Source organism: Poecilia reticulata, linkage group LG9 (assembly GCF_000633615.1).
Source record: "Poecilia reticulata strain Guanapo linkage group LG9, Guppy_female_1.0+MT, whole genome shotgun sequence".
Classification (NCBI taxonomy): domain Eukaryota; kingdom Metazoa; phylum Chordata; class Actinopteri; order Cyprinodontiformes; family Poeciliidae; genus Poecilia; species Poecilia reticulata.
The window spans coordinates 3846566-3873921 of NC_024339.1; the positions used below are offsets into that span (position 1 = coordinate 3846566).

The 27356-nt window shown below is 36.9% G+C and overlaps 2 protein-coding genes across 3 annotated transcripts in view; both read right to left on the reverse strand.

Annotated features, from left to right (window-relative positions):
• Positions 1-27356, reverse strand: part of zbtb26 (zinc finger and BTB domain containing 26) — a 1115122-nt gene that overhangs the window by 621051 nt on the left and 466715 nt on the right. The window lies entirely within an intron of this gene.
• Positions 15915-23376, reverse strand: isl1a (ISL LIM homeobox 1a). Of its 2 annotated transcripts, none has more exons than XM_008417422.2 (6): positions 23197-23376; positions 22712-22901; positions 21724-21983; positions 20637-20920; positions 20100-20267; positions 15915-19196 (listed from the first exon to the last, which is right to left on the reverse strand). In XM_008417422.2, the coding sequence occupies exons 1-6, from the start codon at positions 23222-23224 to the stop codon at positions 19080-19082; spliced, it is 1047 nt and encodes a 348-aa protein (XP_008415644.1). In that variant the 5' UTR covers positions 23225-23376; the 3' UTR covers positions 15915-19079. The 2 variants fall into 2 exon arrangements, with proteins under 2 accessions (XP_008415644.1, XP_008415643.1); XM_008417421.2 differs by having other exon boundaries at positions 20637-20923.

Consider the following 27356-nt stretch of genomic DNA (forward strand, 5'->3'; position numbering starts at 1 on the left):
AAGAAACCTTCCATAATAAAACTAGCGTAACAAAGAATAAACAATAAATAAACATAAATAGAAACATTAAAAAGAACTGAACTGAAGGAAAACAGGAATAAGACAAATCTAATCAAAATACGAAACTAACACAAAGTAATAATGAAACTACAAAAAGTCAAACTACAAAACAACCTAACAATTTGGGATCCTGACACCTTCTAAGGTTTTGAGGACAAAATTGACACCAACACTATTTGTTGTAGAACCTCTTTCCACTAATCTGTAAATGTTTGTTTTGAGGCATGGACAAATTATTAAATTTGTTAAATGTTATACTTTAAGTTCCATTATAAGGATTGTTTCATTTTTTTTTTTTTTTTTTGTTTTGCCATTCTAACAAAATAGTAAAATATTTTTAAGGTCAACTTTGTTAGAATATAATAGCATGAATGTAAAGGCTGAAAGTGTTTCATTGAAATATAATTGGATTACAAATATTATTGAAAAGTATTTATTTTGAGATGTATTAACGTTTACAAAAACATACAAAGAACCTATCTGAAAGTACAATTTGAGATTAATGAAGCCTAGACATAAATTCAAGCCGGGAGATTCTCTCCAGCCCTGCATCGTCCAATTGCCATACTTCTGCCGCAGCCATCCAGCACCAAGTCATTGCTTTGCCTCAGCCAGTCATCACTCAAGAACCTCTTTATAAGGCCAAACAACCATGGATCCACCTGCTTTCCAGCCGTGCTTCAAGTAAACCTGTTATGTGCTTTAATCGTGTCAGACTTTGACTCAGATTACCAAGAACCCAGCTCTTTTGCTTCCTGGCACTTCGTGCTGCAGTGCCTGTTTGTCTTCTTGGTCCTGCCCGATGTCCTCCCCGCCCACCCGAGGCACCATTTTTTGGTGGGGAAGACTACCCTGAGCCTTGCCTCGAGCTGTTCATCCAAACTTGCGACAATTCTGAACATGCATGTCTTCTGCCAAATACCTTAAAGTCCGATAAAATTTTCTCACTGCTGCTCTTTCTCTGTGAGAACCTCTCCAGATTGAATTATTTGTAATATGTTTTTAAAGTGTACATTTAAAAGATAGAATTTTATAAATGAATGCAAAGGGTATTTTTAAAAGGATTATACATACATTTAGTAATGTGTTTAATTAGAATATAAAGTATATTTTAGATAAAGTATACCTGTAGAAAGCGTACCAATATACATTTTTAAAAAGAGCATTGGAAGCATGTTTATTAAAATGTATTTATTTTACATCCTTAATATAATCTTAAGTATTTCCACTTGATAACATACTAAAATGTATTTCAGAAAAATACAGTATATTAAGATGTACTTAAATGTAATATTTTTCACAAGTGCTTAGATGACTGCCATTAGCAAAATCGCACATCACTCATCTCCAATTTGTTTTTGGCCATTTTGGTGATCATCATTAGGGTAGGTTGCTCCTGGTTTTGACCAATTTCTGGTTTGTTTGTCTGCGTCACATTTGGCCTTAAAAAGAAATCATAAAACTCTTGGGATTCATGTCATGTTGAGATGTGCAGCATCTAAATGTTTTATTTTTCCTTACTCTTCAATCATGACCACTATTCTGTGTACTACAGCACAGAATCATAATGGACAGAGTTGCTTTTTTTTGCTCTTCATCATTTCATAACTTTATAGTTTTAATCTTTATATGACCAGGAGAATATGGGCCCTTCTTTTGCTTGAAATTTTTTGCTGACCACCTCTAGGTATAACTGATGGTCAAGTACGTTGTAAATATTTAAACAGAAACTGTTATCGGTTACTGTTTGGCAATACTTTGTACTCCACTACCTTTCTATAATATGTTGCGTTACATACTACATTCAAATCACACTGTGTTTTTTTTTTTGTTTTGTTTTTTTTATGAGTTTGAAAGCAATTAACGACTTATTTGAAGTAGCAGGTTCAAGAAACAACTCCATGTGGATCAGCAGTTGGGTCCAAGTTTTGAGAATAGTGTTAGGAAATTAAGTATTTTCTGTAAACCCATTACAAGGTTGAATATACAATATATTTTTTAACTGATGAAACACTGGAGTTCAAATGATCAGTGCTTATTCTTTTATAGATAAAAATAGAGGCAAGATTTGACATTGCAGGCATTAAAAATACTGGTTAACTGTATATAGACAATAAAATCTTTATTGGAAAATACTACTAGCACACGGGACAGATCACTGATTTCTGAAAATGGTTTTAACCTGTGTAAAAATATAAAAAACAATATTGAAAGGCTTAAATATTTTAAAAGAGACAAAGTTATATGTGTTGCTGAAATGGAAGCAAAAGAAAAATGCTGTACTATGGGGAATATTCCCACTGGAAATAATAGGTGCAGCACACTGCCGACACCAGGCACTTCCCTGGAACACAACAGTCAGCTTAATTGCAGCTTTTAGGATCATTACTGCTCCCATGTGACTGTCAAAATGGACAAGGCTGGTGGGCCTTTGACAAACAGGCAACCACCACCCACCGTTCTGCAGTCACAAGGGGCAGACTCGTAACTAGGAGAAAAATACCTTTCTTGTTTGTTGTCCTCCCTTGCCTTTAAACCAGACAGAAAAAATGCCACAGAATCCATTTTAGAAAACAGGATCTCGTAGCTATACATTTTGTTGACTTAAAAAGTATTTTTAATAATTTATGTGTCATTGTAATTTGGGTCTACATTGCTACATTTAGATAAATGCAAATATGCTAAAAGATTCAATGTTCTAATGTTAGTCCTCTAATATATCTCAATGTGCGTGTGTGTGTGAGAGTGTGTGCACGATAGAGCCTTTCCTCTCTGTTTTACTTTCCTGACCTTTGCAGATTTGAGTTGTCATGGCTGCGAATGGCTCATTGCATATCTGCTAATAGAGGAACCCATTCATCGTTCAAGAGCTTGAGGGAAGTGGCTCACCAAGAGCCTTGGCCTCGTCTCTACAATCATCCAATGAGGTCTTTCTGTGAGCACTATTCCTTACAGTGCAGAGTATAATGTGAAGTACTCTTTGTCTAAAAGCCCAGTCAGAAGTCTTAAGTCGTCAAAATTCTGTCACTAATACAAGACTTTATCCTAAAGAGCAATCTGTTGGATGGAGCAGCACATATTTAATTAGCATGTCATTAGGATAGTTTTCCTAACTTAGATTTTTCTTCAAAAATTTGGGTTTTTTTTGTTTGTTTTTTATTTTTTTATGAAATGTTCAATATTTTCTTCTGTGTTGCATGGTTTTATTGTTTTCTTTAAACCCACATAAATCCTTACATAACCCTTAATGTGAGGCATAGTTTTATGCTAACTGTATGAATTTCCTAGGAATTTTTTTTTTTACAAGAAAATGATATATTCCCCTGTATTTGAGTCATGTTGGACATGATTTTCTTTTTTGATAAATCTTGAATATTTAAAAAAAAAATTGGTAACACTTTATTTGAAGGGGGGTGAATAAGACTGTCATGACACTTTCATAAACATGACATAACACCTGTCATGAACATGAATAAGCCTTCATGACTATCTGACTGTTGTCATAAAGAGTCATTCGGTAAATTATGACACTTTTAAAACAAAGTTGAGATTATTCAAAATGTCTTTGTTATGACAACTTGACATTAACCAAGAAATCATTACTGTTTAAACTTTACCTTTAATAAAATAAAGATACCTAATTTTTAAAGTGCAACCAGTAATACTTTTATAACAAATTTATATCAGTTTCCATTTCCTAACATTATTAGGCCTTCATGAAGGCCTAATAATGTTCATGTCAGGTGTTATGTCATGTTTATGACAGTGTCATGTCAGTCTTATTCACCCCCTTCAAATAAAGTGTTACCAAAAATGTCCTTATAAAATCAAAGTGAACTAATTTTTGTTCATATACAATAACGGCAAGAAAAACTTACTTGAATCCTATCTTTCATATGACACTTCTAAGCTTAATTTTTTTATAGTTTTAGTTCATAATAGCAGAGATGTAGAAAAAATCTCTGTATAAAGGGGGTTGTGAGCAGAGTCAATTTCCATGTGTGATATGCATAAGAGCCTTTTCAATGATTTTCCAGTCAAGCTTGTTTTGGTTTCATATGTGTTTGTGCCAATTTCGGTGGTGACCCTGAGCATTCAAATACAGACGATGAAATGCTGAAGGTCAAAACTCTTAGGTGTTGTGCTATTCTGAGTGCTTTAAAGCCAAGTGTGTTATCGTTTTCACTCAGAGGAATGCTATGGTGGTTGCAGAGGATGAAGGTTAGCAGACAGCACAGCACATCAAGTGCTTTAGAGCCATACTTGATTTGTTTTGTAACACCAGCCCTTTTCTTTGTTTTGCACATTCACAAAGACACAGTGCAGTGGGGTTTTTTGTGTTTAATCAGTCAGATTTAGTTTTTGCAACTCGAACTTACTTTTCCTACAATTTACATTTTTCAACCAAAAAAATATTTTGAGCAGTATGCTGTTGCCTAGTAGTTATTTTATGCTTTCAACACAACAGGCAAATAAAATACTGTCATTCAATTGTCAATGGAGAGCAGTATCAAATACTGTAAGGTGTTTATAATATACAAACGAAATTTAAAAATATTTTCAAAGAAATTTTAGTTTTTGTTGTGAAATTTCAGGGAATCATCTTTGACTTGATGTAGAAGAGAAGTCATTTACATTATTTACTCATTTGCAGGCCAGATCTTTTTCCTTATCAATTTAATTATTCATGAAGCTTTTTTGAGATAAGTGCTGGAAAAAAGTTTATTGAAATCATTTTATGTTATCAGTTAATCAATTGCTTTTGCTGATTTTATTGATTTGATTTATCATTTCCTTATTCCATTATGTTCATTTGACCTTATGTTTCCAGACAGTCTAGATTTTACAACTAGTGTAACTTGCACATTAATGTTTATAGAGTTCAGAATATTTATGCACATTCCCTGTTCTACAGCCCTTCCCCATTGTTTTTATGTAGTTTGTGCAGGGTTTCAAAAACATACACCTTACAGATTAACAGATGTAAAGCAGATTTAAGCAAGATTATTTCCTTTGTCAGAGAATGCTCTGACTTATCAATTGTGTAACTTGTTAATTTTTTCCTTGCTGGCATGTAAATGCAGATCTAAAAGAGATTAACTCTTATGAGATGTGTCTTGGTTGTTCTTTTTAACAAAGTAATTTTTCTAACAGCAAACGTGACACAGCAGCCCATCTTTGAATGCATCGCAAACTAGATAATGATTTCCCCAAAAACCCAAATGTCTGCAGGGTGTAATATCCTCTCTGCTCTCCTCCTCTGTTGGCTAAAGCACATACCCTGCTGACAGGTCAAATTTAGTTGATTTGACTTCTAAAACTCAGATGCAAAAGTAAAATTTTCACTTGCCTCAATTTTGGCTAAACTAACAAATCAGTGATGTATCATCAGGATATTTTAATATGTAAAAAATGGCAGCATCTAGTTATCAGTTCTCTTTAAATTAATCTCATGGAGTTTAACTTAAAGAATAATTTCTGGCATATTTCACACTAGCTACATGCAGAATTATTAGTATTAGTATGATCTATGCTATTGAATTGCTCTACATTGTTCGGTTGTTGCCATTTTGATTTTTAGGGAAACCTAACATCCCCAATTGTGTGAGTATATGTGTATAAAAAATTAAAAGGGAAACCACTGCACTGAACCCCATTGAAAACATCATGGTTGTTCCACCAAATATTGATCTCTTCCTGAATTAAAACATTAGTATTGTTGTTTCTGCATGAATATGGACTTGTTTTCTTTGCGTTATTTGAAGTCTAGAAGCACTGCATCTTTTTTGTTCTTTTGACCACTCCTCCTTTTCTGCAAATGAATACTAAAGTTTTGCTTGGAATTTCGGATCCATGTTGTCAGTAGAACAATAAAAAAAAAATCAATGTTCATTTTACTCAAACACATACCTATAAAACGTAAAATCAGAGAAACTGATCATTTTTAGTGGTCTCATAATTTTTTCCAGAGCTGTATGTGTCAAGGCACAGATCTAGCCAAGGTTACAAAATATTTTTTGCAGCACTCAAGGTTCCTAAGAGCACAGTGGCTTCCATAATCATTAAATGGAAATAATTTGGGACAACAAGAACTCTTCCTAGACCTTGCCGTCAAGCCAAACTGAGCAGTCATGGGAGAAGAGCCTTGGTGAGAGAGGTAAAGTAGATCCCAAATATTACTGTGACTGAGCTCCAGAGATGCAGTAGRAAGATGGAAGAAAGTTCCACAAAGTCAACGATTACTGCAGCCCGCCATCATTTGGGGCTTTATGACAAAGTGGCCCAATGAAAACCTATCTTCAGTGCAATACGTATGAAAGCCCGCATAGAGTTCACCAAAAAACACATAAAAGATTCCCAGACTGTGAGACCAGACAATTATCTGGTCTGATGAAATGAAGATTGAACTTTTTGGTGTTAATTCTAAGCAGTATGTGTGGAGAAACTATGGACTTGAGAATACAGAAAATGTCCTCTACTATTGTCAAAGAGCGGGGTGTGGGTGTGAACAGAGACTAATGAAAGAGCGTGGGGAGACAATTGTAAGAGAGGGTATACTCTGTACAGTTAGAGCTGGGAGAGAGAGCAACTAAGGTGAGAGTGAGGGGGGCTCTCACCTTAGTTGGAGGATATTTGCGGGAAAATAATAATACAGGAGCACGGTGGGAAAGAGGGGTAAAAAAGCTGTAAAAAATGGGAGACTTGACAGGCCAGGGGACCCCCTTTATTACAGAAGAGCTTTTGAGCAAGCCATTGAGAACCAAACTGACAGTCAAGAAGACTGGTTGCATTACCTAGAGCAGGCGGCGAACAGCTAGATCTCATACACAGCTGTGAGCACATGATGCTATATAAAACTCAGTGTTGTAGTCAGGACCACCTAACTCGAGACCAAGTCAAGACCAAGACCAGCGCTCTGCGCTACATGATGCAATAAAATGTGAAACATGATCAAAATTGCTTCTCAAGTAGATCCACATTCCCATAAAAATACCTAGATATTAAATACTTAAGAGTTTAAATAAATGTAATCAATATCATTATCAATTAAAATTATTTCTCCAGCTTTGCTTCTCACAATCTGCTGAGGTTTCATGCCGCCCCTAACAAGAGAACGCCCTGGGCAGTTTTCCATATTGCTCATGTCAGAAGCCACCACTTTCTGCACCAATAAACATAGCTATTAAGCCATTGTGCCTTTTGAATGGCTGTTAACTAGTTAGTTTATAAAGAATGAAAGCACTTGCTAATTGTAGAAATCTGGCACCTCAGATACACTGTTTTTTGTGTTTCATAACGCAGTCTTTTGACTGTCACTTTGTTAAGTCCACTAAAAATGCAAACATAACCTTTGGATTCAAGATCTCTTTTTTTATGTATAAAAAAAAAGATATGTAGCAAAACTTGAATTTAAATTTTAGGTGAGCTTAGTTTAAGGACCTACATGAAAGAAATGGGAGGTCCTGCCTGAAATTGCACCTAAATGCTACTTTACCTGGTTAACCTGGGTACACTTTTCAAAGAGGCTTAGGTAAACCCTTTAAATCTGAAAAGCTTCAGCAAACATCTCTTGTGCAAATCTTCATTTTCATGCCATCATATTGTGCAACCACATGTTGATAGATCAGGCTTAAATGATTTGCTTTTTTTAAGTTTCTGTACCCACTTACTTCACTTTGTCACCCTTTTGAGTAAAAGAATAACACATTTCTCTTTTTTCCTTTAACAGCTCAACCTAAAGTTACTGATAGGATTAATCATCATTTATTGCTTCAAACTGCCATTTAAAAGTTGCGAGAGACAACTAGAACCTTACCTGTGATGCTTTGGGGAGCCAGACATCAGATAGCCCAGAGGCAATGCATGTGTGAGAAAAGCTTTAGATAGCTTGCTCATCTCCGATCCAACCTAAATGTGGTCTCATCCAGAGGGTGAGCATTGTTGCCTACACCCTGCCCAGGTACAGTGCTGCTTTTGTTCCAGCTCTCCCTCAGCTCTGAGTAGAGTCATGGAGCCTGAGAGATCTCTAGGGTATGTTATCAGCGCTTTTTGTCCTGCTCTTGGCTTCACCTTCCCAGATCCTTTTGTTTACAGAACAGGAGAGGCACCACTGTGGGCATAGTCTGTCTTTGCATTTTTCTCAGCCACTCTGTAAAGGCTCAACAAGCTCAGCTGATACAACCTACAATTTTTAATCTGTCTCTGCAATTAAGATTATGCTTTCCAAATTTAACTTTGTGAATTCTATCTGCCAGGTTACCGTAGTTCTTCTGTATGTTACTAATATTGGCATCAACAACGATGTTCAATATTTCAAAATGCTTTTGTCATCTAAAATAATTTGATGTGAAAAGTATTTTTGTCAAAATACAAAATGTTAAGTTATTATGGAAAAATCCTTATTAGATCTGTATTAATTATGACAAAAAATGTTGTATGTTTGCAGCAAAGAATATGTGAATATGCTTTTTCAAAGTTTGTCACTCTTTGTTACCAAGGCAGTTATTCTGAATGCACCACACTGTAACAACCATTCCAGTCTCCCCAGGACCTCACTAACTTAAGGGATTTTTTTTAAGTAAGCAACTTTTGTCCTGGTCTGGAATATGGTGCAGCCTATTTCAAATAAAAAGACAAAAAGTTTAATGAAATGTATACAATACAGCATGAAAACAACCACATCTATTCTATCATGTTCTATTCTATCTAAAGTTCTCAAGGAGAACATGCTAAATGGTTTTAGCCATTTGATGAAATGAAGAGAAAGCCAGTAGTGCAGGAACTACAGGGAGCTTGCTATTCTTTGCTGCTAAATGTATACAGTCATTGGGATTCCAAATGTAACGTTTGTGAATAAATCTGTTGGTACAAAACTGCCAGCAATTGACCATTGTGTTTTGTTTGTTTGTTCTTTTGCTTCCTCAACATGGTCTTCCATGAACAATGGAGGCTTGGATCCATAATGTTTTGTTCCACATCTGTTACCTTTATTGCTTCTCTTGATCAGAGCCATTTTCTTGCTGTTACTTCAGCATGAAACAATCATTTGCTTCTGAAAAAAATGTCAGCACATCTACTGAACTATTAGATAGCATTTACCTTTTTGACAAAAATATATCATATTTTGTGTGACAGTGTTTCTAACTTGTTTTTTAACCCTATAAATTTAAGTTTGTTCACTTTTCAGTATCCACCTATTACAACCTAATCAGAAAAAAAAATCCTCCAGTACGCCTCTTGAATTCCAGGAAGCACTTGAATTTGATTATGTGCATTTCCCGTCTTCTTCATGTATGTAACCATAAGTTATCACTGCCCATGGATAGTTTGACTGGTTCTTGTATGAATCATAACTTAAAGTGATTAAAGTCTTTTGAAGCCATGTTTCAAAATTATGAAATGTGTGAGAGATGATTTGAGTTGTCCAGAATGGAGATGACTGTAAAATATAAAAAAATATATATATTGAGAAAGATGAGTAAACATGACTTGACTTTGATCAAGGTTTTGTAAACACTCAATAGATTTAATGGGTTTAATCCAATGAATTTGTGGGTGTATAGTGAATTACAATGTTGACTTCAATCAAATAAATTAAGTGGATAACTTCTCTTATATACCACCCGGATGTATATACTCAGCACTTGATTTAAATAAGTCATGGGCATTTTGAGGGAAAAACATTTTTTAAATAAACTTGGTTAATTAAGTAATGTGAATGTGTATGTGACAGTCGAGATAGGCCAGCAAAGTTATCCCATAATGCATTGGGCCATCATTGGTAGTAACTAATTAAACCACTCTTTTTGTCACAAAAAATAGTTTTAAGATACCTATACCTCCATACAGTTATAACATTCAACTGCAAATCTTTCTCTATGCAGCCAGTTGATTAAGACTTTCATAGTTGTGCCGCTCTTAGTAACTAGATTTGACATTTACATTTGCATGAAACTGCAACATGAGTGAGTTGTATGTTCATTTTCATGAACACCCTGTTCTGCCAGAGTGTAGCCTTGCATGCAATTGTTTGTTTATTTTATTGAACAGAAAAACAAATAAAAAGCAGGAGCCAGGAAGTGTTTCAAATAATTTTATTTTTTTTATAAGTTGTTTCTAGTTTCAAAAATGTGCCAAAGCAATGAGTCTGCATATACATTTTAAAAAAGGAGAACTAATTAGGTTTTACAGTTTTACAAATACCAGGTTTAAAATGAAATACCAGGTTTAGGTTTTCCACTGAGACAGCACTGCATGAACATGTTTCTAACACAACAGTTCTTGTTTTTGAGACGAATGCAGACAGAGCAGAATGACAGCAGTGATTATCCACATTGCATASTACAATGTCTATGCAATGTGCTATTTAGAGACTAATATTAATCTTAGTCTCTAAAAATGAGACTAAGATAAATATTTGTGATCCAAAATGTTTATTTTTCAAGATAGAAAATTGATATTTTACGAATGCTTAAAAATGTACTTGATCCTTTTTAAATATAAAATACCCTGATATGCACTAGACTACGTGAACTGTGATTGACATTAATTAAAATGAAAAGACAGCAAAGTGCTTTCCTCAGTAAGAATCACTGATGGTGAAAAGCTTTTATTCACCAGTGAGATGAAACATCTGGAGAACAAGAACATCTGTTTTCCCAAAATAATAAGAGAACAGTAGAGACACAAGAAATTAAAGGTGCCCTAGGCCAAACATTTTGAATCATTTTATGTTCCTTACCCTAAGTCAGAAGGAGTCTTCAATGTCAAGGAAGTCATTTTGACCTTCTTCAGTGCTGACAAACTTTAATCTTCCACATAGCTAGTTCAACATTCCAGTTCATGAAAGTTCACAAGATACTGTTCAACAAAGCAATAAAAGAACAACTCAGTCAAGCACTTTGCTTTTAAGGTGAGTTAGACTTCGACAGCTTTTAATTTATTCAGCATAAGGTCAAAAGTATAGTGTGGATTGTGTTCTCGAATGTGTTWAACGCTTTGGCTTCTACTACTGCTTGAGAGTTTCTGGAATTGCCTGGATTCTCATTCCTGTCAGGAAACCATCAGTTCGTCTGACTGAGGAGTGCCACAAAAGAATGGCTTATCAGCAGAGCAGGATTGCCACAGGGGGCTGTGTGTGCGTGCATGTGTGTGTTCATGTGTGTCCTCAGATGGCTTTGCATGTGTCTGTAAGCAGTGGCCAGCAGACAGAGAACAGAGAACTGCTCATTATATTCCCTTACATGTTGTGGAAGCAAATTCTAGGTGTCACTGAGATAAATTGAATGGTTGCGGACCATTCTATGGTCTGTAACTATGCTGGTGACTAATTCCAACTTTGGAGGTAACAAGTCAAACACATTATTGCCAACATCATTGCCTGGAAATTAGTTTATTTCTTTGACATCAGTTTTTTGGGCAGCAGTATCTGCAGCACATAGGGAATTAGTGAGTTGTACTATCTGGCAAAAACAACAAACACAGCACAATTTCACTGGACTCTGATCAGATAGAAGAGGATCTTGGAGGTTGAAAACACACAAAATGATGCAAAAGTAAGGAAACCTAAAACACATTTATGTTTGGCTATGCTTCTAAATGAGGGGCTGTTTGGCTGCAGCCTTGGACCAATTTAAAGCTCTTAGAATTATTTTGTGTGCATTTCAAGAATGTTACAATTTGAACGGCAGGGGTCAGCAGTTATTGGATATGCATTGATTTTTTTTTGTCATATTACTATTAGTTCAAAATATGAACTAATAAAAAATGTACAATGTATACATTAAAGTTTTTTTTATTTTCATTTACATATTTTATTAACTAAAATGCCAAGCATCCAGCAACTTTTGCTTACTACCAGACTTTGACACAACCTACTAATTAAATTTGACTAAATACAGTGCATAAATCCATACTTTTTAATATTTTAAATGCACTCACTGACCACTTTATTAGGTACACCTGTCCAACTGCTCATTAATGCAAATGTTGAATCAGCCAATCACATGACTGCAACTCAATGCATTTAGGCATGTAGACATGGCCAAGACGATATACTGCAGTTGAAACCGAGCATCAGAATGGGGAAGAAAGGTGATTTAAGAGACTTTGAACGTGGCATGGTTGTCGGTGCCAGATGGGCTGGTCTGAGTATTTCAGAAACTGCCGATCTACTGGGATTTTCACAAACGAGCATCTCAAGGGTTTACGGAGAATGGTCCGAAAAAGAGAAAATATCCAGTGAGCAGCAGTTCTGTGGGCACAAGTATATCAGAGGTCAGAGAAGAATGGCCAGACTGGTTTCAGCTGATAAAGCATCAACAGTAACTCAAATAACAACTCGTTGCAACTGAGGTATGCAGAAGAGTTTCTCTGCATGCACAAAACATTGAACCTTGAGACGGATGGACTACAGCAGCAGAAGACCACACCAGGTTCTTTGCTCCTATCAGCTAAGAACAGGAAACAGAGGCTACAATTTGCACAGGTTCACCAAAATTGGACAAGAGAAGATTGGAAAAACATTTCCTGGTCTGATGAGTCTCGATTTCTGCTGTGACATTCAGTAGGGTCAAAATTTGGCATCACCAGCATGAAAGCATGGATCCATCTGCCTTGTATCAACAGTTCAGGCTTGTGGTAGTGAAGCAATGCTGTGGGGGATATTTTCTTGGCACACTTTGGGCTCATTAGTACCAATTCAGCATCGTGTCAACGCCACAGCCTACCTGAGTATTGTTGCTGACCATGTCAATCCCTTTATGACCACAGTGTACCCATCTTCTATTGGCGACCTTCAGCAAGATAATGTGCCATGTCATAAAGCGCCAATCATCTCAGATTTGTTTCTTCTGCTTCTTAAATTTTGTTCAGTTATTTTCAAATCAAGACATGTTTATAAGCACTTTGTGGTGTCAGAAACACCAGTTTTTGCTGTTAAAATGTAGCAAGGCCTTGTGCAGTGGTGGAGCAGGGGTGGATACCCATATATGGAGGCCTTGGTCCTGGTGGCAGTGGTCGCGGGTTTGATTCCCGACCTGGCAACGCTTGCTGTATGTCTTCCCCCCCTCTCATTGCCCTCTTTCCTGTCGGACTACTTTCAAATGGGGGCCACTGGAGCCAACAAAACCTTTAAAGAAAAAAAAAATAAAGCATGAAGACGTAGAGATTCATTCTCAGAATTGGTTGGTGATCTGGTGGAGCCAGAGCCTCTTCTGAGACAAAGTCTTTAGGTTTTCTAATACCTGATCACTGGCTTCCTCTTTCATCTTTTTTTGCTTAGACTGCAATAATATGTTGAAGATAAAAACAATGATGAATAAGTTATAACAAAAGCCTCACAATATCAAAAGTTCTTTGGCATACTGAGCTTACGGTAATTAAAGCCAGGTTAAGTTTATGAAGAAAACTATATTAAGTCGCAACACACAGAGAGCCTCCATGCAGTTATAACATCAAGTTGAAGAATTGTTATAATAATAATTATAATAGTCACAATAAAATTGATAAAATGACTACTTCTGAAACAAACGTTCTTGTATATATATGTATTGCACTGTTTATAATTAAACTAAGATCTTTAGAATTTTAAGCAAACTTACCACCAGCACCAGCAGCCTTCCTCCCCTTTCGTGACCCACATTCCAATTCCATCCAGTTCTTGTCCTGTTGTCTTATCATCTATCTCGGACTAGGAGGTCACCTTGAATTTACCAAAACTCATAACTATAATCAATTTGCTCTTTATTTTTAAGGCAATATTGTGTGAGTAAAAATTATGAATTTAAAGAGCATTTTTTCTCCTTCCCAGCTTCACGGTGATGCTGTTCCTCTTCTACTAGTTATTTTTATGGTGGTTTTCAAAAAAAGAAAGAAAGTGTGCATTATCTGGTCTGGTGTGTGAACTGAAGCTAATGCCATTCACTAATAGAATTTACATCTTAAAGTAGATTGAGTAAAGACAGCTTCTGTGTTTTAGTTAAAGAACTGATAAAAACAGATCATATTCAGAGAGATGTAAAACTGGCGATACCTTCAAAAGATAGTGTTAAGGACCAACAATGTTTTTGCTGAAGAACCTGTCAATAAAATGTCAGTGTTTGATGTTATGAGGTATGAACATATTATTTATTACTTTGTTTAAAACAATATTACAGTACAATCCTTAAGTTCCCCTATAAGGATTGTTTATTTTGTTGTCATTTTAGCAAAACAGCAAAAGATTATTAAGGCACTTAATAAGCCATATTTCATTAGCATATGGTAAGCATGCATGTAAACACTGAAAGTGTTTAATTAAAAATAATTAGAAAGTCTTTACAAAATATTTACAAATATTACTGAAATATATTTTTGAGATTTACTAAGGTTCATTTAATATACAAGAACTGTTTTGAAAATATTGCCAAAAATACAACTTCAGAAAAGTATTGTTTGTATATATTTGTAATATATTTTTAAAATGTACATTTAAAATATACAATTTTACAAATACATGCAAGGTGTATTTTTAAAACGATTATCCAAAATATAATTTTACTAATATATTTAATTAAAATGTAAAGTATATTTTAGAAAAATTACCCCTTCAGAAAGTATGCCAAAATACTTTTTTAAAAAGATTAGAAGAATGTTTTAAAAACTTTTTCATTTGACATTTTAATATAATCTTAATAATTATATCCACTTGATAACATAATAAAAATATATTTCAGAAAAATACAGATTATTTAAAATACACCTAAATATATGAATTTTTTTCACCAGGGCAGTATTCATAAGGATTGTGGAAACACTGGAAACCAGTGTAGAGAAGTGGGAAATGAAAATGACAATCTATTGTTGTTGTCATTGATGTTCAGTAGAACTACTGCCATGAACTCATGCTACATTCAGAACAACATAATTCCCCTGTAAAACATCCTTGTAAAATTAATTATTTGTACTAACAGTTAACACTTTTTGGATCTAAAACATGTAAATGAAGTTGTTTTAGTAGCTTTAGTAAATTGGTTTGTTTGGGTAAATATTGAAATAGTTTAGTAAAAAGGTTACTTTATTTGTTTAACATGGACATATTTTATTCCATACCTTTGTAACATCTTCTTTGTAAATAAAAGCTTGCTGACAGGGCACAGGTCCTGAACCCTGATGAGCAAAAGCTAATACTTCAGGTCATTTGTTGCAGCAATAGTTGCAAAAGCTTCAACCCATCCTGATCCCCCAGGTTGGTGCTTGGCCATCTTGCTGTGGTAATGGAAACTGGGAGGAATATACGTAGCTTGATGCTGCTGCAGTAGCAGCATCTGTTGTCACAACCTGCTGGCTTTCACAATATAGATATAGCTGTTGTGACTGTAACTGCAATTATACAGCGTAAACTGAATGTAATTACCTGGATTACCTGGTGTCATTGGGCTCTTGCGCAATGCACAGTTGGATATCACAGATACAAATTAGGAGTTTCGACTTTACCTTCAAGCAGGTTTACAGTTATTTTGCAGCACGTTTAGCACAGTAAAATATCCATCCCCATTACTTTTGTGTGCATAAACACCAATTTTTCCAAACAAACTATCTATTTTCACTATTGGGGCTCCATCCTAACTTCCTGTGCAATGGCAATCATCCATATTGTCCATGCTCACTTTACTTTTGTGGCCATTTGTCTCTTTTTGGAAGGGAAACAATGTGATCAGTTTGCCCTTGTTCACATTTTTTTTTTTTGCACACTCCATAGACGACGATAAAACTGTTTGCATAATGAACCTACTTGCTCTAAAACTTTGAGTCTCATGATGAAAGTGAATTTTACATCCAACATGCTTGTCATCAAGCAGAAAAGGCAAACTGTCTTCTTTTACAGACTTTAATTTAGCCAAAAACAGCCTAAAGGTTTTAGACATTGTTGCAATTGCTAGGGTAGACCTCATTTGCTGGGATAAAATGCAACATTGATATTTTGATTTTAAAATTTGCTCACAACTATAATCTGCATGTTAAGCGGAGTTGTTACAAGAAGTTTTGACTTTAACAGTTGCAATTTATACAGACACTTCGAATACAGCACACTGGTAGAAGGTTTCCATAAACAGACCTGCTGATTTCTGACTCCTTCCTTCTGCTCACTCTGACCTTTTACAAATGTTGTAAGTGTCTGACAATTACAAATAATATAATGTGTTCAGCTAAAATGAAAGAACTCCCTGCCGGTCCCTCACCCACCTTCTTCCCATGTACACCTGCAACATCAGTTTTGGCGTGATTTCATTCATGACAAAGAATAGCAGCTGGACATATTTAATATTGTTTTCTCTATCCTTGCTTTTTTAACTGTACATTAGTCAAATGTCAATACAATATAATTAGCCACATTTGAGCTTAACTATTTTTTTGTCTATTTTATGGTATATGCTTGTTTTTTTCTTGTCTATAGTATGCTTAATATGTCACACAGATGAAGGAGACATAGGAGTATCCCTTTCAATTCAAAAATAAATAAATTAAATACATAAATAAAATATTTCACTAAACTAAAGGAGTACTACTTCAGTTAACTGAAAAACAGGTGATAAGTCTAAGTCTAAATCTTATATTCTTGAATTATATTATTCTGACACTAAATTTTGTTTACACTTGAACATCATTTAAGCATAATTGACTGCAGGGACAAGGCTTCAAAGCAGATTCTCCCTCCAGCATCCCTTATCCCTTATCCCCCCAGGTCTGCAAATCCTCACTGATAACACACACAATGTTTCTTTTTTTTTCCCCATCACCACTCAGTTTTCAGGAACAGTGATTCACCAATAGGTGTTCTTTTTATAGCTAGCGATATCTGTTCTCCAGCATAAGGTGCTCCACAGCAGGGTAGGTGTGCTGTAAAATACCATGGCATCGTATCCAGGCCTGGAGTTAAATCTGAGGTAACCCCTGGAAGCCCTAAATCCTCCTTCATAGTTCAGGTCCCTGTGGAGTTGTTTGATCTTATGTTTGTATCTGCTCAAAAAGCAACCTCTGGTGGCCATGTGAATTATGACCTAAATCAAGCTGAATTTATCAAGTTTCACCAAAGAAAAACGACATTTCACAAGGAGACGGTGTTGATGTCATACAACTTTGGCACAGATATTTTTTTCTTTTCATACTAAAATATAATTTTTCTTCTACAATCACAGTTATGCCCTTTGAGCAAAGATTCAGACAGCTCAGGTGAAACTAACTTTGAGGTATAAAAAAATTCTCTGAGGTGATGTGTAGGTGAGGTAAAATGAATTTTAATGGCAAGGGGGAAAATTCTGTCCCAACATAGATATTAGACCAGATGAATAATTCGGCATCTGTTTGTTTATGGATTTCTGGATTATCTGCTTTTCATCTTTCTTACAAGCTTTCACAGACCGTGTTAACTTCTACAAAAGGAAACTAAGTCTTTTAAATATGTTGCATTAAGTGGTTATATAACCAATTTCTTGATTTAACTAAAGAGTTAAACGTTTTGCATATTTTTAACAATACCATATTAGAAATTGAAAGAAACTAATTATAAATGTGATCAAATCTGAAAACAAAGATGAATAAATTAAATCAGGTGGCTTTGTAGCTTCTGGCATTCATCTGAACACTAAGCTCTGAGTGTAGATCAAAGGACAGCATGGAAATGTTCAGATCAACATTAAACAGAGTAACAGAGCTGGACTTACAAGTCAAGACACTCTCCATTAAGCCTCACTTCCTCCACCTTTTACTAATTATCTCTTACTGTTAAGCAGAAGTGTTCGAAGCTCATTACCAGCTGATTAATCAGATTAGAATGAACACCTTGTCAGGGACATGGTTATAAAGGACACTTGATAAATTAGTCTTATGTTTTTTTGTTGTTGTTTTTTTTTTTACCATAGACCGTTTTTAGACTTGCATCCCAATTGCTTGCGCATAATATTTTCCTTTAAATAGTAAAAAGGTTAAAATGTTAAAATGGTGGCTCTCAATAATGTGGTCCTGCATTTTTCTGCCTGTGTGCCTTTTATTATTATTTTTTTTTTTTACTAGATCCTTTATTTTAATATGTGACAAAAAAGAGCCTAATCCTTGGTATAAAACATCGGAGAACTACGACTGACGTGAGCTCGGTCAAATCAGAACCGCATGCCTAAGAACACTTGCTCTCTGAAAGACGACGTTGTGCTGTAAAACAAAAGTTCAAAATGATGGTAAGAAAAAAATGCAAGTTTGTTTGTCGTTCTCTCGTCAACATTACACCTGATAACTAACTAAATAAGACATTTTCCTTACCTATAGGCTACGTAAATAGAAAACACAATAAAAATCTTATTTTTGTGTTGATATTAAATATTTTAAAGAATAAATAAAAACTAAAATGTAAACTAAAGTCCAAAGACCAAACTGCATATTTCTTTTTGTTTCTTTTTACTTCAGTTACGAAAGTTACACAAAAKGTGGCAAATTTGTCGGCAATAAATAATAAATAATTCTGTTGCACGGGAACAAACAATACAATTTCTTGCAGAGAACTAACTGAATAATTTACATGTCTTTGGGAAAATAAAAATTGCCTATTCTTGGACGGACACTATAGCACAAATGTCCCACAACGTTTGTGGCAAACTAGAGGTATACCTTGTTTAAAATGCCTCAGGCTTTGGGTCATAAAGGAAATCAGTCAAAATGAAGAAATCAGACGGATCCAAAAGATCTCTTAGCCTATATGGTGTGGGTGAAGCGGGTTAAAAAAACCATCGTTTTCTATTCAAAGCTGAACATATCGAAAGTAGGCCTACGTGAATTAGATTGCGCTCCCTGTCAGAGGTCCGCTTCCTTTTCTCTTTCTCCTTTTGGCAACTGAAAGCAGGCAGCACCGCTCATCATGTCCGTCCGTCTGCACTCCGTGTTAAAGTTAGGATGGTTGGCTGGAGTAAATCCCATGATTGTCTTCACAGTGTCAAAGTACACCCAGTCAGGAGGAATGGGATGGTCGGGGCTGAGTGGTCAGCCAGTCCTCAGGCCTCGATGGGGCTGGAGACCATGCTGTTCGGCGTGTCGGGAAGCTGGGAGGACATGGATGCTACCTCGCTGCCTGTCGAATTTGAACCTGGCCCTCCCTCTGAGAAGCTGACCTGGAGGAAGCATCAGGCAGCGGTTAGACAGAGCAGAGCGGAACCGTGTTCAGAATTCTGTCTGAGCTTAGCTGGGCTGAAAATAGCGCAAAACTAAACTCACTTAGAATGGGAGAGAAAATCTAAAGACGTTTCAATTTCCTCAACATTTTTAGGATCACAACTTTCCAAAGCAAATACCCAAGTTTTTCCGTAAGCCAAAAATAGATTACTTAATTCCCACTTTGTACAACAAAATTATCTGAAGTGAAAAAATTTGAAAACCCACGAGTGACCAACCAGTGATTTTTATTTTTTCCAGTTTACAGATTTCAGCTGCTGTTCGGACCCTTTTCAAATAATTCCAATAGAAACATTACACAAAAATCAACAGAAATTGAATAAAGGAAGCCATCACTAGTGTCTCAATTTCAGCTGCATCCCTAAACGGTCAATTAAATGTACAGAAAGAGGCCGGCACAGCTCACATTCCGAGCAGGAAACTAAAACCGCCTCAGAGGTTTCCGACAATCATCTGGCTGGAGGAGTATAATGCAGACTATATAAAAAAAATCTAATTTGAATGCCCTCTTTGCTACAATCGCATTTTGGCTGCATGAGTTAAAAGTAAAAAAGTAAAATGTTTGAAGGCGGAGGAGTGATCAGATGTGAGTAAACAGGGTACAGCGATGCCAACAACTGCAGGAACAAATGGCAAACAATAGGCTTGAATTGTCAAGTTGCAATTTAATGAGCAAAATGTTTTTTTCATAAAATTGTTATATTCGAAATTCAAAAACAAAACAGAAGAAGAGGAACCACTGTAGGTCAATATTAAAGTGCAAAAAGTTGAAGGCCAAAATAAGCGACCTAGATTTTAAACCTTTCAGAGATCGTTCTATTGGTGAACAGAAAACGACGAACCAGTTGTTGGAAGGCCGGCTGGTCTATGTCGCTTTGCAGGGCGAAGTCGCTGAGGACCTTCCAGGGCGGCTGGTAGCTCTGCACCTCCACCGGGTTGGCCTGGATGCCGCCGTCGTGTCGCTCCGGACTGGCCGCAACCATTGGGGTGCCCGTCATTCCCTGGATGTTCTGCATGGAGGGGTCATTGTCAGCGCTCACACACATCTATAGCATCATCTCAAGGGTATGCGTTCGAGGGTACGTGTGTCTGAGGAAAGGAGTGGAAGGGTGCGGGGAGGGGTGGGTGCGTTCATTCGTGCGTGCGTGCTGTCAATTACTAGAAACAAGCTGAACAAAACAAACCGATGAAGTTAAGAACTTCTTGAATGAATCAGTATTACCACTTGGTGTTAATTGATTTATCAGAATGCACTGGGATTAAACATACTGGCATTCCTGATGCAGGAGAAGTCTAACGATTTCTTTCGGGAGTTTACAGCATTTTTAAAAGACATTCAGGAGCTTGTGAACTGCTCAGCAACAGGTCGGCGATCTCACCGTCTTGTCGTTGGGTTGTTGCTGTTGCAGCTGCTTCATCAGCAGACTTTTCTTCTTGTCCTTGCACCGCTTGTTCTGGAACCAGACGCGGATCACTCGCGGGCTGAGGCCGGTCATCTCGACCAGCTGCTCCTTCATCAGGGCGTCGGGCCTCGGGTTGGCGTTGTAACAGGTCCGCAGCGTATGCAGCTGCTTCTCGTTCAGCACCGTCCGGACTCGGGTGGTCTTTTCTGGCTGTTTGTGGACGTGGGGTCTAAGTGCAGGCTGCCGAGCTGAGATTGGTTCTGCTGTTTGGAAACATTGAGTAGAGAGCGGCAAAATTAGACCAAGTTAGCTGATCGGTCTGATGAACATCCAGAAGCTTTCGGTTTGTCGACGGATTTAGCAGTGCTTAACCTTCTCCTGCAACTTGGGTTTCAGTTCACATTTTGCCATTTATTTAGCAAATAAATTAGATTGTTTGACAATCTGTATTTGTTGTTTTTTAAAAAATGAATGTTTTTCTTTTTTTTTCTTTTTTTTTAGTTCAGCCCCAATATTTTTTCTTAGAATAAATATCCACTAGGTAGACAACATGTCTGTATTTTTAGGGTCCATGGCCAAAAAATTAAAGTCTCTAATGCACAGCAACAACCCAGATAAAATATGGACCCACAGCCACATAGGAGTGCCGTCCTCCCCCAGCTGTGATAACTTTGCAGCCTATTTCGGACAGCAGCATCCGCTTTATCTAATCTAGCCACCCTGATCTGGTCAGACGGTGGTTTGCATAAAGAAACAGACCTACAGACACTGCGCACTACAAAAACACACCCACTTGTCTGTGAAAGAATCAGGAGCAGCTTCACGGTGACTGAAGGACCCTTAACCCATCTTACAATGCATAGGCTATACATCAAACTTGGACAGCGTGAATGAGACACTTCCCCCGTGCCCTCCTAAAACACACACACACACACAGACACGCACACACTCAGTTTTTTTTTGTTGTTGTGTGTTTGTTTTCTAAGGACCGCAATGCAGACAAAAATAATAGCTCAGATCAAGATGATATCCCCTCTGTGGGGATATACCCTCGGGACTCTACCTGCCATCTGCAGCGGTCTGGCCGGATGCAGGGGACTGAGCGGATCTCCACTGCCGAGGCTGGCCCGTTCCACCACATCATGGTCAGCGCGGCAGAACAACCCGTCTTCCCGCAGAGCGAACTCATCTCCCGGGATAAGCTGCCTGCTGCAGGCCACGCAGCGGAAACACTCGATGTGGTAGACTTTGGAGCGAGCCCTCATGACAAAGTCATTCTTACTGAAGCCGATATTGCATTTAGCGCATTTAATCCCGTATAACCTGCGGGGCAACCACACACAGTCACACGTATTTAACAAAAAAATCAAAATAGGAAAATTATAGTCTAGATGGATTTTTTTTTCAAATAATTTTAATATAATAATAATAATAATAATAATAATAATAATAATAATTATTATTATTATTATTATTATTATTACTAATAGCAATTGTGATAATATTAGGCCTATTCGTTTAAATGAGGCATATTCTGTGTGTGTGTGTGTGTGTGTGTGTGCGTGTGTGTGTGCGCGCGCGTGTGTGTGTGTGTGTGTGTGTGTGTGTGTGTGTGTGTGTGTGTGTGTGTGTGTGTCACACGGGTAATTTTATTTTGTCATCTGCACATGTTTTTAACACCCACGCCTTAATAAATGCCCATTTGACCCAAGTGGTTTTGCGCTGATCTGTTCGTCGCTTATCAATGGTTGCTTATTTATTTTTTTATCTTATTTTTTTAGTCTTCTGAAGTGCATCTTCCAAAGCTTAAGATGAAGAATTAGTTGAGTTTGCACTTTGTAAGTTGTTCAAGTTTTTTGTAGCACCGCACAATATCTTAATATGAACCCGGAGAAACCAGAACTCCACGCGATGCAAAGTCACTCCGAATAATCTCTGATGGATCTTGTAAAATATTGAAAACAACACAATAATTCCAATCGCCGAGCTGCTCCAGTTCTTGTCGCATCAGAGGCGTCCCATCCCATCCCATCCCATCCCGGCCGTCCTACCTGATGTAGTCCCGTTTACAATAAGTCTTTCCATCCCTGACGAAGCAAGTGCATGACTCGTCCAGGTACTGACTGCACTCCGCGCACTTGAGACAAGCGGCATGCCACTCCAGGTCCGGAGATACCCGTAAGATGTACTGGTCGTGGATCTGGTTCCCGCAGCCCACGCAAAGAGACACCAGTCGCTTCTCTGAAAGAAGAGCCCCAGAATGGGATACATGAAACGCTATTCAATATTATTATTATTATTATTATTATTATTATTATTATTATTATTATTATTATTATTATTATTATTATTGTGTGGTGAAAAAAATTATAGAAATTAACCCCTGGATTAGGCCACAATTGTTTTTAGAATTTTATTAAAACTAACGACTGTAACAGGGCTAAGAAAAAGTCTTATTAAGATATGACAGCACAACTCCAAAGTCCTAATTTAAGTGATATCCGTGTTGCATCCCAAACCAAAACAAGTGTCTTACTTTTCGGAGGATCCCCCATGTCTCCCATATCGAAAAAGAAAGGCGATGAAAAGTCCACTTTCACAGCGGGCTGCGGCGCCTGGAAGCCTGGATTTGTGCTCCGTTGCCGGGCCAGGAGCGTTGGTGTCCAGCCTCAGCGACGAAGTGTGTGTATGGTTCCCACCGGTGCGTGTGTGTGTGTGGGTGCGTGTGTGTGTGTGTGTGTGTGTGGAGCTCTGATCCTGGCAAGCGGCTGGGCTGACGTAGGACATCAGGACGTCATATGCATGAGTAGCGGATTGGCTCTGCATACCCTGTCCGGTGCAGACACGAACGCCCACACACGCACGCGCAACCCCCCCGCCCTGCCCTCCCCCCACACACACGCACGCATACTCACGTAGACCTACTGCTGCTAAATAGGTTATCCAGCTTTACTTTGCTCTTTTATGACTTGTACTAAATTAGATTTTTGTCAGTGTTTGTTGTTTGCCGCAAAAAAAGACAAACTTTATTGTTTTAATATATGACCTATTTAAGGAACACTTGGGCTACTTTAATCTTTACATTTCTTTTCTAAGTGACTGTCAGCGGTAAATTAACAACAAGACATGTATGAACATACTCATACATGACATGACATATGCTGATATGGAGGTTTTATAGGCACATCATAATGACATATTCAGAATGTCCTTAAATGCATGCAACCAATGTTGCCTAAGTATTTCATGTTACCTGCGGACAAGCAGAAATCTATCAGATGCAGCTGTTTTATTAATGAACCGCAACTTTTTCCAACTTCAAAAGACTTTCCAAATACTCAGTAATTTAGTGCAAGAACCAAAGGAGAACTGTGTGGCAGCGGTTCGACTACACATTCAGCACGATGAAAGAAACTCACTAAAACATGGAGATTAGAGGTTTTTCAGCAGAAAGCTTGAAAAGTCCAGCTCTGGCCTGGCTGCCTGGGCAGCCAGGCCAGAGCTGAGCAGCCAAGCAGCTGCAGCTCTGACACACGCCAATACGCCCTCTGGTGTCTGGGAGATACCTATGCGGTTAGCGAACCCTCTGGACCTCTGCAGCAAACTCTGCCGGGGATTTGGAACAAGACACTGGTTTTATAAGTGAGATAATGCAGATTGAAAGGACTATGCCGTAGCTATGGCGTTATGAAATGAACGTATACGACTCCATATTTTATTTTATTTTATTTACCATATTGTGTATATGGTAACACAATGTGGTTAAAAAAAAAAAAAAAACCAACAACAAAAAAAAAACAGTTTGATAATATTGTGGCCTATGAGTTTTAAAACCAGGGCTGTTGCAATTAAATAATCGGCATTGGAATTTGAAGACAGTCGCTGCTGCGTGGAAGTGATAGTTTGATATTACATTTATTGGATGCTCTGATATTCTTATACCCTCACCATATGAAACGTGATTACAAAACGTAACTTTTTAACGGTATTTTGGTATGGATCCCAGACTAGTTTTATACACCGTATTATTTATGTAAGCTAAACCTATTTTCATACCGCCAATAAATAACATAAGAATTATCTACATCCTTCGTATATAGTTAAATAAATAAATACAGTTCACCAATAAGCTTACGTACTGCTAATTTTATAGAAGAAATCAAATCACCCTCCATTTATATAAATAAGTCACACTGTGAGTCAAATAAAAACGACTATGGGTTTTTAAAAATTAATTGTGTTATCAAGTGATTAATTACGATTAATTACGATTGCGGTTGTTTCCTACTGTTACATACCGTTTAGTGCGGAATATATCGTGTTTTTTCTACACTACAGATTAGCTCTGGATAATTTTAGAGTAAAAGTAGATCATATTTCTGTCCTCATGCATAAATCCCTGGATCCTACGGTGTGCGTTTTTATCTGTATTTCTTTGTATCTTTTCTTTTTAACACAAACTGCATGTAAACCTCTATATATCACCAACTCATATGTTTAAAACTTTAAGATTCAAAAGAAGTTTGAAAGATATGGTAAGAGGTAAGAAGTATACATTTAAAAAATCAACCAGATTACAGCTCCTAACATCACTAACATAATTAAATTAATAAGTCTATTTAGATCTAATGACAGTTTTTGGCTTCTCTTCACGCATGCCTATTTAGATCATGTTAGATCTAAAGGTAGTCCTTGATTTTCAGTCTTTGGGCTGTCCCAGATTCAACATATTTTTTTAATATCAACAATGCTGTCTCAGTTTCTTTGTTTATTGATTTGACATTCTTTTTAAATGTAATTAAGGATTTCAGAGAGATGAAGCAACAGATCAATGAAGAGTTGTGTCTACAAAATGACTGCAGCTGTAACACCATATTCATTCAAGGACCCATGTGATATCACAGGAAGAAGTGCACATTAGAAGACATGAAACCGAAAGCAAGGATGTTGTATAAGCAAGCTGTTTATTCAGTACTTGTGTTCCAGTGTATCCATATGTAAGACATGACATCAGCAATGTTTCAACAATTGGGGAATGAGAGAAAAGAAATCCTAGTGAGAAAATAATATATTTAAGTATATTTCAAATATGCTGTATTTTTCTGAAATACATTTTAGTATGTTATCAAGTGAATATACTTATTAAGTTTCTATTAAAAATATAAAATACATTTTTTAAAACATGTTTCTAATACTCTTTAAAAAACTTATTTTGGTAGATTTTCTAGAATATATTTTGCCTAACATATACTTTAAATTCTAATTAAATATATTACTAAAATTATACTTTAGACAATCCAATTTGAAAATATGCTTTGAATGTATTTTAAATATACATTTTAAAAAATATATTACAAATATATACAAACAATACTTTTCTGAAATTATACTTTTTATAATATTTTTAAATAGGTTCTGTGATGTATATTTTAGTAAACCTTACTAAATCTCAAAATAAATACATTGCAATAATATTTGTAAATAAATAGTGTGTAAGTATATTTCAAAGAAACACTTTCAGTGTTTTTACATAATGCTGCTTTATGCTAACAGAGTATGCCGTTTTAGGTGCCGTGCCTTCATAATCTTTAACTATGTTGTTAAAATGACAAAAAAAAAAAAACAATCCTTAAAGTGGAACTTACTGCAACATTGTTTAACAAAGAATGGTCCTTAACACCATTCCTTGTTAACACCGTTCATAAAGGGACCCAACAGCCTGTAACAAGGGCCCAGAACCCCATATTCCCGGAGAACTCCCCACAGAGCTCCTCAAGGGACATGTTTGAATGCCTTCTCCAAGTCTACAAAATACATGTAAACTCCCACACACCCTCCAGGACCCTGCTGAGAGTGTAAAGCTGGTCCAGAGTTCCACGACCAGGACGAAAACCACACTGCTTTTCCTGAATCCAAGGTCATGCCATGACATTAAGAGTGTGACCCCTCTGTAATTAGAGCACACCTTCTGATTCCCCTTTTTGAACATGGAGTCTGCCAGTCCCCCGACTTCCCCTGATGTCCATGCGATACAGACATCGGGGGATGTCCATAGTGCATCAGAGTCATGGCAACACAACCCTGCAACATCCAGAGCCTTGAGGAACTCCGGGCGAATCTCATCCACCCTCGGGGTAGTGTTGTAGTCAAGACCACCTAACCCGAGACCAAGACCAAAGTGTATCGAGATCGAGACAAGACCAAGACTTTTATGATCCGAGACCAAGTCAGGACCAAGACAATGGGAGGTCAAGACCGAGTCAAGAACAAGACTGGCAACTCGCGCTACATGACGTAAAAAAAAGTGAAATAGGATAAAAGTTGCTTCTTAAATTGATCTGAAAGATTCACATTCCCATAAAAACACATAGATATTAAATACTTGGAGCTGAAGCAAATTTAACCCATATCATTATCAATTCAAACTCTTCTTCATTCTGCTTTGCTTCCATCTCTGTGCCACCATCCACGGAGGTCTCATGCCACCCATTAAAAAAATAATGTCCTGGGCAGTTGCCCATATTGTCCATGTCAGAAACCACAACTGTAATACTTAATAGCAATTAAGTCAATGCCCTAATGGTAAACTATGAACTCAACTATGAACTCTGTCCACAGAGCAACAAGGAAGTAGTAAGCAGAAGGTGTGCACCCTCCCTCCCACCAAGGAAGGAAATCCCATTTCATTATTGGGGG